We start from the raw sequence: 13,475 nt of genomic DNA on the forward strand, positions 1-13,475 counted from the left end.
TCGACGAGATCTCATCGGATCTCAACGAGATCTCGGTGGATCTTGAAGAGATAAGCCTAGATCTCAACTAATCGAACCAATACGCCGACGAAACACACCCATCGGTGGAGAACAACTACTTTTCTAGTGTAAATACGGTTGGGGATCAGTTTTTTGTGCTCAAACCTGTCATCTAACCCACCGGTATCGGGTTGAGTGGACGGAGACTTGTCCCTGACCGTCATCAACATCGGGTCGGTCAGGTTGGTCGGGTACTAGGTTTGATTGGAAACCCCTACCCACACGTATTTTCAAAAAAAAAAAATACAAATAACATTACTAAAATAACATTACCAAACGACCCCTAATTCACCTATTCAAAAAAAAAAAAAAAAAAAAAAAAAACTGATAGACATTAAGCCTTTAGAAATCTTTCACACCCCCCTCAAGAGTTGGAGCACACTGAATGTTAGGGAGTTTTGGCATGAGAATGTGGTGGATTGGTTGTCTCTGAATGTTAGGAAAAGTGGCAAAATGCATAATTCCGGTATCCCTTGGGAAATTGTTTTCCCCTTTGCTATTTGGTCCATTTGGAAGAGCAGAAATGATATTGTTTTCAATAGGAAAGGTCGGAGTCCTAACTTGGCTTTAGATATTGTGTATCAAGCTAATGAGTATGTGCATTGTGTGGCTGCCCCTAGATTGCAATCTCGTAGAGTCTTAAGGAGCATTAGGTGGGAGAGACCTGACTTTGGGTGGAGGAAGTTGAACACAGATGGGGCTTGCAGTGAGCCTCACGGTCTGGCTGGTTGTGGGGGAGTGGTTAGGAATGAGGATGGGCAGTGGGTAGCGGGTTTTAGCAAGCGCATTGGGACCACTAGTAGTTTTGCTGCTGAGATGTGGGGGCTGCGTGAGGGGCTTAAACTGTGCTGCAACTTAAACATCCGCAGTCTTGAAGTTGAGATGGATGCCAAGGCCATTGTTGATGTGCTTCAGAATACAGGTTATGTTAATAATGTTATTTCTCCTATTTTAGATGATTGTAGGCATCTAATTTCTCTTTTCCAAAACGTCCGTATTAAGCATTGTTTCCAGCAAGCTAACCAATGTGCGGATGGCTTAGCTAGGATGAGTTTTAGTTTAATAGCTGATTTTCTTATTTTTGATAGTCCGCCTATGGACATTTTAGATGTATTTGAGGGAGATCTCAGTGGAAGGTCTTACATCAGGTCTTGTACTGAACCTTGCTTTGGTTTTTAGTTTTGTAATGTTATCGTCTTTCATCAAAAAAAAAAAAAAAAAAAAAAGGAGCACACTAATCAAGAATATTCCTCATTTTCACTTCTCTCACTGACGGAGAATTGGAGCATACCGTTAAGTTACACGGTTCACGGCACCTATCATCTTTGTTTAATCGAAACACCAGCTTCGACGGTAACGTGTGAGACACAGGATATTTTGTTTATTATTTAGCGATGAAACTCCGATCCAAAATGACTGACTGGACCGGCGAGAGCGGGTGTTCCAAATAACAACACGAATTATATTATAGTTTTATATTATATTTCAAATTTTCAACCATTTAAATAGTTATCTAATGCTTAAATATTTGTACAACACCATTTTCAAATTATTAATCATTTACTTAACGCCGTGACCACCTCCAGTTGCTGATTTGTTCTGCTTTATCATGGAATTTCATTGCAATCTCTAAGCAAAATCTCCACACTCCACAAGATTGGCAGCTCTCAAATTCTGTCAAACCCAGCACTCACTTCAGTTCTGGTAAATCCACATTGCCCAATATAGCTCTATACGTATTATTAGGGTTTTCTTTTTATTTTTATCAGTACAGTTTATGATTCTCGTAGATTCGTAATGCAATTAATGAAATTTTGCTTATTAAATTTGAATATGTTTCAAGCTTTTTCTGCCAGATCTCAGTGCTCATTTTGTAAATCTAGCTGTTTGGCCTAATGATCCGGCAATAGGGGTTGAATTTTGAATATACTAGCTTCTATTATATTTGTCGCTTTTGATTGGAGGATTTTAATGCATTGTACATGCTGCGCAGAATGAACTTTTGTGTGAAGATTTGGTTGGGTTTGGAAATATGATGCCATGTTTGTACATTTAATTTGTCGAAATTTGTGTGGTCGAATTTGTTTGGACTAAAATGTTTGAACAACTACTTACAGAGATGATATAAAACACATGTACAATGAAAAATGAAGCACAAATCTATGCCTATTGTCTTGTTCATGAAATGCATCATTATACTTCCTTTATGCATCGTAGCAAAAATTAGTGACTTCATTCTTCTGGTAGTTTGTTGCATTGGAGCTCATTGCGATACGCATAACTTGTATATGTGTACTTTTTCACATAACATTAGCTTTAACAACACCAATAACTTTAAAAGCTTAAGTTGATCAGAATGAGTGAATTTGATCATTTAACCGTTAAGCTAACATTTTTTTTATGGGTAATAAAAATATCTTATTAAAATACAACAAAGAATCTTAGGGTTATATGAGTCGTATGCCCTTAGATAGTTCAAAATATTACACATAGTCCTTTCATTCTTGGAGTGTAGAAGGTCTATTCAGATCTATAGATGTCCAATGAAATAGTGAAGTTAAAAATTCTAAGTGAATCTTTGGGGTAGAACCTTCTTTATCTTTGGCTCCCTCCAAATGAACCACATTAAACATCTTGAAACTACATGCCCTGTGTTTGAATGATTTTGGTCGTTGTCGCCAACCTTATAACATTCCTTTCACCATCATAGGCATCAACCACTTTACTCAAGTAAGATGAAGTTCCATAACCTCATTGCCACAGGACTCTGAGGCTACAAATGATCCTCTGATCCACAGTTTCTTTGTTATTTTTACACATAATGCACCTAGGCACCAACATCATGCCCCTTTTCACTGAGTTATCTATAGTAAGAACTTTCCATGTCACAGTCCACACACACACACACACACGCACAAAAAAAAAAAAATCATATTTGCGCGGCATTTTAACCTGCCAAATAGCTTTCCAAAGGGAATTTAAGCAGCATGTGCCTCTCAACACCTCATAAAAGACCGAACACTATAGTGTGTCCTTTCCCAGGCTCCCAGCATTCTATCCTCATCATCTGTATGAACTTGTATTGAGTAGAGTTTGACAGAAATGAGTAAACATTTCTAACTCGCAAGCATGAGCATCTCACACGAACATGGGATTCCAGAGGATTTCCCCATTTCTTAACTCTAGCAATCCTACACCATAGCCTCTTTGTTAACAGCTAGCTGAAACATCAAGGAGAGTGAAGAAGCTAAACTCCTGTCAAAGCACCACACATCCTCCCAAAATGTAATCCTTCAACCATCACCTAAGCTAAAACCAACAAACCCAGTAAAGGAATTCCATCCTGCTCTAATTGCCTTCCAGTTACAACAACCATAAGAATGTTTCCCTGGCTGTGAGGTCCAACTCATTGCTAATTCACCATATTTGTCCCCACTAGTCTCCTCAATAAAAGATCCTATTCCTGACTGTAACGCCAAATCCACTTTCCCAATAATGCCTGATTACAACTTCCTAATCCCTAACCCACCTACTTGTACAGGCATAGTAGCAAGTACCCAATCTAAAAGATAAATTTTCTTCTCCTCCCCCAATCTCCCTATAGAAAATCCCATTGAAACTTCTCCAACCCATTAGCTACATTGTTGGTCATATTGAAGAGAGACATAATATATATAGGTAAATAAGAAGGTGTACTCTTCTTGATCTGTGTGAATTGATGCCCCATGGAAAGGTCTAATCCCAACCAGTGAGTCATCTCTCCATTCTTTCAATGATGTCATTCCATACATGCCTTGCCTTAAATTGGTCCCCATTTAGGAATCCCAGATACATTTGGACTTTTTAAATTAAAGTCTTTATCCATATTGCTAGAAGCTGTTTACCTCTCTCTTTGGATTTTTGGTGACTTCTTAGTCCTGCTTGGTTGTGTTTATTAGTTTACAGGCCCTATAGTTGAGCTTCTAATTATTCATCACCAAAAAAAAAAAAGAGTTGAGCCTCTACTGTGGACTGATATTAAGTCTGTTTTGCATGGCAGAATGGATTCGGTGTCTGCTGATTTATCATCCCAACCTCCTGCTAAAGCCTCTGATATCGAACATTCTGCTGCCGCTGCTGCTGTCTCCAAGCAAAATAATGATGCCCATGACTCACCATCTATTATATCTCCCTCTGGCGTATCATCTTGGGCTGGAAGTTTGAAATTTCCACAGTCCTGGGGAGCAGCACAAGACTCACAGACTGGAAATGCTGGGATGTCAACATTTGGACGTTTCACTAGTGGGTTAGGATTACGGATTCCTTCAGTGGCACCTGTACCAGATGAGAAAAATGAAGAAACGGCAGTAACTGCCCAATCTGGTGTTCTTGAATCATTCACAAAAGGATTAGTTGACTCATCTCGGAGTGCAGTGAAGGCTATGCAGGTCAAAGCACGTCATATTGTCTCTCAAAACAAACGAAGATACCAGGTTGTTTACCACTTTAATATCTACATAGATTTTAATTTTATTTATAATCTTATGAGTGTAATAACAAGTTAACGAATTCTTTTTATTGGTCATGCCTTGATTTAACAATTCTTCACTATCTTTCTTAACTACTCTAGTTTTTTACTATAATGTCTACACCAACAATGTCATTGATTAAATCATTGTAAGGAGATTCTATACTTAATTTGCAGGAAGGAGGATTTGATTTGGATATGACATATATCACTGAGAATATAATTGCTATGGGGTTCCCAGCTGGTGATATGAGCTCTGGGCTTTTTGGATTTTTTGAGGTATAATTTTTTTGTGGTTTGCATTTGATTTTAAATTGGCCAAGTTCATTTCTATAGTTAGGACAATTTATTAAATGAAATTGGTGATGCAGGGATTCTATCGAAATCATATGGAAGAAGTGATTAAGTTTTTTGAAGCACACCACAAGGTAAAACATGGTTTGGTATTTGAGGCTGACAATTTTTTACAATAGGCAACACTGGGGAATCTAATTGTTGTTCCTTGGAAAAATCTTTTCACAATCAATTACCATAATAGGAAACATCGTTCCAATATGTTGCAGAATTTCTCATCTGTTAAATGAACATTTACATGCAGGGAAAATACAAAGTGTACAATCTTTGCTCAGAGAGGTTGTATGATGCATCTCTTTTTGAGGGGAAGGTACACCCTTAATCTTTATTTGCATTTTAGTGTATTTGTCTGTATTCAATGCCAAGTTAGAACCTAAGCAATTGGAGCTTGACATATATCTCTAGAATTCAAAGTCGAAATTTTATGTCTACTGTGCAGATACCAGAACTTAACCACTTTCCTTTTATCTTCAATATCAGTGGTTGATTAGCTAGTCATTGAACTAAGTTCTGAGTCGTATTTGGTGTGGATTTCTGGTTATCCTGCATGGTGAAACTGCAAAATTAGTTTTGTTTATTTTATTAGTTATAAATATTGGAGGTTTTTTCTTCAATTTTCCTAATATAAAAGTTCAGCACATTCAAGCTTATTAGTTCAAGGACTTACTAACTCTCACTGTTTTACTTTATTTTACCTTCTGAAAATTGAAGGTATTCTCACAATGTAATAAAAGATTTATATTCGGATATAACTCAAGTAAATGGTGAAATAGGCAGGTTGTTTCCACCTGCTTGTGAGATACTCTAAACATGTTCTGAAGATAGGATAATTCTGCACCTCCTGTAAAGCTTTTATGGTTTTAATTCCATTTATCACATTCTAGAATCTTATGCATCATATGCTGACTTCTTGAATAAGATATGAATAGCCAATGGTGAAATCATAATTATGTTGTGGAAATGATGTGATACATTGGTTGAGACTTGGGATTCCTTGGTCTGTATAATGTGTTAGTTGTCTACGTGGGTATATTGCTCGAGTCTAAGTATATTCAATTTGTAGATATCATTATGTTTCAGAAAGATCTAAAACATAGAAAGAAAATAGTTAAAGAGAAATTTAAATGACACTCCTGTCTACCATTAATTGCTATAACCAATTATCAATTGACAGATTTAAGTTATTGAGGCTGTAATGTTGTTGTTTATGAAGTCATTGTGGTATATACACTTCTGTTTATGACCCATCTGGATGCTTTCCAGGTTGCATCTTTCCCATTTGATGACCATAATTGTCCTCCTATCCAACTCATAAAATCATTTTGTCAAAGCGCATATTCATGGTTGAAGGAGGACATTGAGAATGTTGTGGTTGTTCACTGTAAAGCTGGTATGGCAAGGACTGGATTGATGATTTGTAGCCTTCTCTTGTTCTTGAAGGTTAGATAGTGTAGTCAGCTCCATTAAAAGTTTGGGGGTTTGTATCATTGAAATACATTGCTTATTTTGGTCCTATATGTCATCATTTAGATGTTTTGCCATCTCTGTGCAGTTCTTCCCAACATCCAAGGAGGCCATTGATTACTACAACCAGAAAAGATGTGTTGATGGGAAGGCTCTGGTTCTTCCAAGTCAGATTGTAAGTCAATTGCTTTTATGGAATGCTGTTATCTTTTTATGGATTGATCTTCCTTGCATCTTTCTGATAATTTTTTATTTCTCTGCTTCTCCTAGAGGTATGTCAAATATTTTGAGCATGTCTTAACATGCTTCAATGGAGAAATTCAGCCTGGACGTAGGTACACTTTTGATTTCTCTGTCACGCTTTGATATTTTACCCTCAAAGAGTTACTGAAATAAAAATTGTACAGGTGCATGCTTAGAGGATTTCGGCTACACAGGTGTCCTTTTTGGATTAGGCCATCCATTACTGTCTCTAATCATAATGGTATGCTTTCCAGCTGCTTCTCATCATATTCATTCTTACATAATTAATGTTGAGATGTCTCATTTATCCTGTATCATGATGTACAAGAACCTCTATCTTGTATGTATATATGTTTGTTACTTTGTACCTTCGTCATTTCTTAAACGAGGTCAATCATGATCACAAGTTGAATGGAGAGGAACTGTGTCTTTTATTATTATTATCATTAACTCATCTTAAGAGTTAAAAGGTGAAGAAATTAGGGATAGCTCCTTAGAAGTGCCTTGCATTTCCTAAATCCTAAAAGATTTTGAGAATAATTCATTGTGTTACCTGTGTTTTTGTGTGTTCTCACATGCTTTTAAAGGCTGTCTATGTGCATCTTTGTTTTTATTCTGAAAGCCTAAACATATGGTACATCTGTATGATTTTTAGTACAATCTATTGTGAATTTGTGATGCATGCTATTTCATGCTTTAACGTTTTCCCAGGTTTGCATTTGTTACTGAAGTTCTCATGTTACTTGTCATTCTTTTGTCTGGGAGGTATTAACATAGAAGTTTTACTTTATCCACAGGAATTCTGTTCTCAACGAGAAAGCATCCAAAAACAAAGGATCTAATGGTGAATATTTGTTGAATATGTTTCTGTTTTAATATATATGCTAGCTATTTTAATTTCTTAGGATCTCCATGATGATTCATTATTTAAATTTCTGATATGAGCCACCAATCATTTCTGTAGCCAGAGGATTTCTGGATTAGTGCACCAAAGAAAGGAATTGTGGTCTTTGCTCTGCCGAGAGAGCATGGTCTAACTGAGTTGGTGGGCGACTTCAAAATCCATTTTCATGACCGCCAAGGAGATTTCTATTGGTTTGTGAACTTATGACTTACTTTCTCAATTGTTTCTGATAGTTTGATGTGACTGAAAACTCACTTTCTTTTGAAGTTTGAACTAGTATTTTTATACTGAATAATGTAGGCATCTGTCCTCATTTTTTGTTTAGCTTCCTCTCTGGTCAAATATAGAAGATTCCCTAATCTTTAATGGGTTGAACCTTAGGCCAGTGGTGCCTTTTGTCCAATTAACTCTTTTATAAAATGACAACCGCTCAAAACTTTAACACCTTTTTTTGTTTTTTTTTTTAATAGGCAGACAGAAGTACACACTGTATCTTGTGTGCTCCCACTCCATGCGCATAAAATATACACTGCACCACACCCATAACCTGTGATCTCACCTCATCCATTGTGTTTAATGGATGGATTAGGTGTCATTCAGTCCAAGAATTGCCGAGCATTGAAGGCCCATGATTTTTCTTATTCTTGCCATGCATCATCTTAAGAACCTATATTTTATCAATAAAAAAATAGTTTCATATCCAAAGAGAATTCTTTTTCTGTAGGAATACTCTTATAACATACTTCTTTTTCTTTCTTTCTTTTTTTTTTTTGGAATTTTACTTTCAGTTGGTTAAATACAACGATGACAGAAAACAGAAAAACTTTGAACACCTCTGATTTTGATGGTTTTGATAAGGTAAATGACGCAGTCTTTTCCTGATATATCTTTATACTGTAAGATAAATCTTTTCTTTGTTCTCTGATTATCTGTTATTCCTTTTGCCTTTCTTGGTATGTCTTTAATGAGCTGCTGTATATGCTTTCCAGAGAAAACTGCCCTCTCCAGGATTTCAGGTTGAAGTTGTGATGGTAGACTACAATGGTACTTTACCAACAAGGTCTGAAGCTGATTCCACCAGCAAGCAATCTGATGGTACTTCAAATGCTGGGGTTACAGCTAAATCCAACCGAACTAAGGTCACTAGGAGTGAAGACAATGACGACGTATTCTCAGATAGTGAAGGAGAGGAGACTTCCACTTCCAAAAGCAGGGAAGCTCAAGCTACTTCTGGAGCCCAATCTGCTGCAAATAGTCATGCTTCCAACACTATAGCAGAGAAAATTGGAAATTTGACACATAAAGCTGATCAGCTGTCCCTCGGGTCTGGGGAACCTACACAAGGTAATGCTTACAAAGAAATAACTAGTGATGGAACTGGGAAACCTGCCTCAGGCCCTGAGACCCCTAACGTCGACTCATTAGGGGCAAGTGATTTCAAGGCAATGGCTGCTGATGCTTCAGTATTTACTTTTGGGGACGACGAAGATTTTGAAAGTGATTGAAGCAGTATGGAATTTCACACTGCTGGTTGTAACATTTCTAAAAGCACGTGTATATAAACCATTTTAAACAAATGAGTTGTTGAATATCAGGAACGTTGGGTATTGATTGAATTCATTACTTTCCGTATTTTTGTTCATTCCAAACACCTTTTTAATGAGTTTGCCACATTGCCCACTACAGTGGTGCAAGAGAGTAGATTGCAACCCCGCTTCACCCTACCCTCATTGGGATTTGGATTTTGGAACGCCTCTCAAATTCAAGTGGAATGGAGAGTATCTATTTAAAGACTATGGCTAAACTATGGCTAAAGTGGAATAAATCCAGGGTTTAGATTTTGCCAACTCTCTAACTCTATTTTAGTTTAATCATGGTTGAATTTCACCATAATTAAATTTTGAGAAGTGATATGTTTACAACATTTTTACAACAAATCCTAAGTGGTAGGTTGTTACTAATTGTTATTGTTGGAGCAAAAAAGTAATCTTAATGTTAGGTTCAAATTTGAACCAATAACAACTAACTACCTGTGATTTGTTGTAAAAATGTTGTAGATGTAGCATTTCTCTTAAATTTTAAATGAGTTGCTAAAATCTAGGCTCTAGATTTATTTCACTTGGAATCATGACATTTAAATGGATACTCTTTATTTCACTTTGAAATAAAAACAATCCAAATTCCCCTAGAATGAGGGAGAGTTCAAGTTAGACTTAATGTAACCTCTCAAATGTGAGAAAGTATACTATGTTTCAGTAATATCAATTCAGCATCTGTTTTGGTATTTCCTACCCAATAAATGAGTGACATTTGTTTCAAAAAAACACATCAGACTACTCCAATAAATTAATCATAATCTTCTATACTATCGGGAAGATAAATTAATCATTTATTGGAATAGTCTGATGTGTTTTTTGAAACAGGTGTCACTCATTTATTGGGTAGGAAATACCAAAACAGATATTGAGTTGGTATTATCAAAACATGGTATATTTTCTCCTCAAATGTTAGCATAAAATTTGTCATATTAAATGCCCTCTTTAATTACTTTCCATGCTTCTCTCTCTCTCTCTCTCTCTCTCTCTCTCTCTCTCTCTCTCTCTCTCTCTCTCTCTCTCTCTCTCTCTCTCTCTCTCTCTCTCTCTCTCTCTCTCTCTCTCTCTCTCTCTCTCTCTCTCTCTCTCTCTCTCTCTCTCTCTCTCTCTCTCTCTGAGTAAGATTATGCTAACACTAATGTTTTACACCACTTGAAAGCTTGGCTAGTTGCGTTCCATTTTGATGAGGACAACCCATTTTCTAACAACTGCTAGATTCAAATGCTCTATTTCCTCATTTTTCGACCAAAAAGTCACTAAGAATTGATCTAATTGTGGACAAACAATGCTTCTTCATTGATTTGTTTGTAAATTAAAAGGGATGTCTTCAAATACTAAGATAAGCAAGCAATTTGCAATAACACTTCAAAAATCTAGCCATAAATTGATGCACTAATCGATTAAAATATCTTAATATATAAATTGAGTAAATTAGACTGACACCATTGAGGTAACGCCAAATTACACTTGCTATACCTGATTTTCAAGAAATGACTCTTTGCCACCAAATGATCAAAATAATTAAGATTTTGCTCCCCCCCTCCCCCCCTCCCCCCACGGCGGGCAACCGCACTTTTCAAATTATTTTGGGAGTAAAATGTGAATTATTTTGATCACTTGGGAGGTGGGAAAGGGGGCAAAGTGTCAATTATTTTAATCATTTAGAAGATGGAGTATTATTTCTTAAAATCGGGTATAACGAATCTAATTTTACTATATCTCAATGATGTTGGTTAAATTTACCCAAACAAATTTGTAATAAATTATACCCATTCTAAATAGTAAATTATTCAGAATGTAGTTACATGCTAGATAGATAAATTATACCCTTACTAAAATGTTTTGAAATTGGAAAATTATTTGATACAATTTTTGGTTTGACTATTGTTGAGGTACAAATTTTCGGGCTCTAATCTCATTAGCCCACTCACTAAAAAATACCCACACAAGCCCATAAACTATTTTGGGCCCACATAAATATTCCTATATACTTCCCACATATTACCCAAATATTCTCCATATTATTACCCAACTTGGGCTCTCACAAATATTTCCTATATAAGCCCCATAAATTATCTTGAGCCCTTTCACAAACATTATATCGCACATATTATTCAACTTGGGTTTTCACAAAAATACTTATCACATTACTACCAAAATTGGGTTACAAAATTATATTATCTTCACAAAAAGACCCAAACTCATTTACCTTGTAGGCAAAACCCAAAAAGCCCAACAAAACCCTCTTATAAAACCCATTGCTACACGGCACCCTAAAGCCCGTTGTTACACAGCAATATTTTTACAAAATCTCAAAAAGCCTAATATTACTTTGGCACCTATTTACAAAAGCCCAATATTATTTTGGCACATATTTACAAAAATCCAAATATTACAAAAGCCTAATATTATTTTGGCACCTATTTACAAAAGCCCAAATATTATTTTGGCACCTATTTACAAAAGCCTAAATACTATTTTGACACCTATTTACAAAAGCCCAAATACTATTTTGGCAAAAACAATTACATTATACTTGAAGCCCAAAACTATTCCTTGGCAAAAACATATTTTCATATACTAAAGTCCCTAACTCATGGAAAATATAAATTACTCATCCCTCAAAAATACTTCTTTTACAAAATATATGAGAACTATACTTTTTTTTTCCCATAATCAACTAGCTTACAAAAGCCCATGTATATCACCCATAGCAAAACTATTCATTTTGTAAGGATGAACAAGCCTAGATAAGCCCAACAACAAGGCACAGTCGAGACAGCCTAACCCATGTGCTTATCTCAGCAACTGAAGCTCACTTAAGTAACTAAAGAGGTTAGACTAACCACTAGTCATGTTCCAACACAACCAAGTTGATAACTAGAGCCCATTAACATCAGTTCCAGCTTGTCAAATCAAATCAGAAGATGACACATGTCTAGTAGGGGTTAAACTCTTCTTTGCCAAGCTGATTTTCATCATTTCTTATGTGACACAAAACTGAGATGACATGACATAAAGCTAGGAAGTTTCAGCTAGTCATCTTCCCTTTCTTCCCCAACCCATTCAATCAAAGAGACAAGAACTAAGGGCAGCCATAACCAGACCATGAAAGCTTCTGGAATAACTTGAAAATAGTTTACTATTATGCCAAAAACGTGTACTTTTTGGTTCATGGACCAAACACATGAACCCAAATGGGGAAATTTAGGGAAATGTGGTTTGGAGGGCACCAAAGGGATCTCTAGCAGAGTTCCCAACAAAGGGCTCCAAGATTGACAGCTAACTTGGGGTGATACAATCTGCCCTGGGGAGCTCTGATTATAGCAGCAGCAAAGCCAAGATTATTAGCTTAATACATGCTTTAATCTCATTGGATGAAAACAATCAGCATTTAATGCTAAGTCAGAACCACAGTTGTCATTACCCAAAACAGCAAGGAACCTTCTAAAAGTTGAACTTACCACTTTTAGCCAAATCCTAGGAACGATTCTCCAAAGATTTTCTGAAGAACTCTCCACCAACACTTCAACACACACGAATAGAGAAGAACTCTCTCATAAACTTCTCTAGTTTTCTTTAAGCTTTTAGTGAGGTTTTGAGACTCAGAGTTCTTAGTTTCAAACTTGGAAACTAAGCTCTTCAACCCCTAGCTCACAAATACCCCTCACACCTCTACTTATAAGCTCTTATCCATCTCCAACAGAAAGCCCCAATAGCTTTACTAAACACTTTCTCTCTCACTACTTATACTACCCAAAATGACCCTCACTACTCACTATATATACTATACCCACAAGCATACCCTGGCATTATAATGATCTTGCTACGCTAGCTGGAATCTCTCTCTCTCCCTTCATCTCACACTAAGTTTCCTAATTATTTGTTATAATGGAGCCCATGGTGTTTGTTTATTCATTTACTATTGAAGGTTATGATGTAATTGTTACTATAGAGTTCTTCCCTCATGTTATTATTTTAAAGGACTCTTTTTCATTGGAACCAATGGATGATAATTATGAAGATGCAGATACTTTCTTTAATCTATGAAATAATTAACAGTTGGAATATTTTACCGCTGAAATATTTTATCGTTGGAATATTTACTATTGGGCTATTTCTTTATTGCAGTATGCCTTTTATTGTGTTGGCGTGTCTGCTATAGGAAGTGTTTTTTTTGGGCCATCCCATAACCCTTGTTAGTCCCATCCTAGGCCCAAGGTATAAAATAAGGCAAATTCTTCAAATCTTTACCGATTGCCTTTGGGTCGTGCTTCAAGCCCATTGTTGAGTTTCGGTCTAGGCCTCCAACCGAACATAAATCTCATTTGTTGGAAGGAAGACTTTT

The 13,475-nt window shown here is 36.3% G+C and overlaps 1 protein-coding gene across 1 annotated transcript; it reads left to right on the plus strand.

Moving 5' to 3' along the window:
• The first annotated feature begins 1,302 nt into the window (after positions 1 to 1,302).
• LOC126732824 (phosphatidylinositol 3,4,5-trisphosphate 3-phosphatase and protein-tyrosine-phosphatase PTEN2A-like) lies at positions 1,303 to 9,164 on the plus strand. The gene is made up of 14 exons (XM_050435857.1): positions 1,303 to 1,413; positions 1,647 to 1,764; positions 4,100 to 4,532; positions 4,745 to 4,846; positions 4,939 to 4,995; positions 5,166 to 5,231; positions 6,185 to 6,361; positions 6,474 to 6,560; positions 6,656 to 6,720; positions 6,793 to 6,869; positions 7,426 to 7,472; positions 7,593 to 7,723; positions 8,321 to 8,390; positions 8,522 to 9,164. The coding sequence occupies exons 3-14, from the start codon at positions 4,101 to 4,103 to the stop codon at positions 9,035 to 9,037; spliced, it is 1,827 nt and encodes a 608-aa protein (XP_050291814.1). The 5' UTR covers positions 1,303 to 1,413; positions 1,647 to 1,764; position 4,100; the 3' UTR covers positions 9,038 to 9,164.
• Positions 9,165 to 13,475: the final 4,311 nt, after the last annotated feature.

This window comes from Quercus robur, chromosome 6, assembly GCF_932294415.1.
Source record: "Quercus robur chromosome 6, dhQueRobu3.1, whole genome shotgun sequence".
Classification (NCBI taxonomy): Eukaryota; Viridiplantae; Streptophyta; class Magnoliopsida; order Fagales; family Fagaceae; genus Quercus; species Quercus robur.

Coding starts and splice junctions, on each gene's coding strand:
- LOC126732824 (XM_050435857.1), top strand. CDS start 4,101: ATGGATTCGGTGTCTGCTGATTTATCATCCCAACCTCCTGCTAAAGCC. Junction 6,561..6,655: donor TGGTTCTTCCAAGTCAGATT/GTAAGTCAATTG, acceptor TGCTTCTCCTAG/AGGTATGTCAAATATTTTGA. Junction 8,391..8,521: donor ATTTTGATGGTTTTGATAAG/GTAAATGACGCA, acceptor TATGCTTTCCAG/AGAAAACTGCCCTCTCCAGG.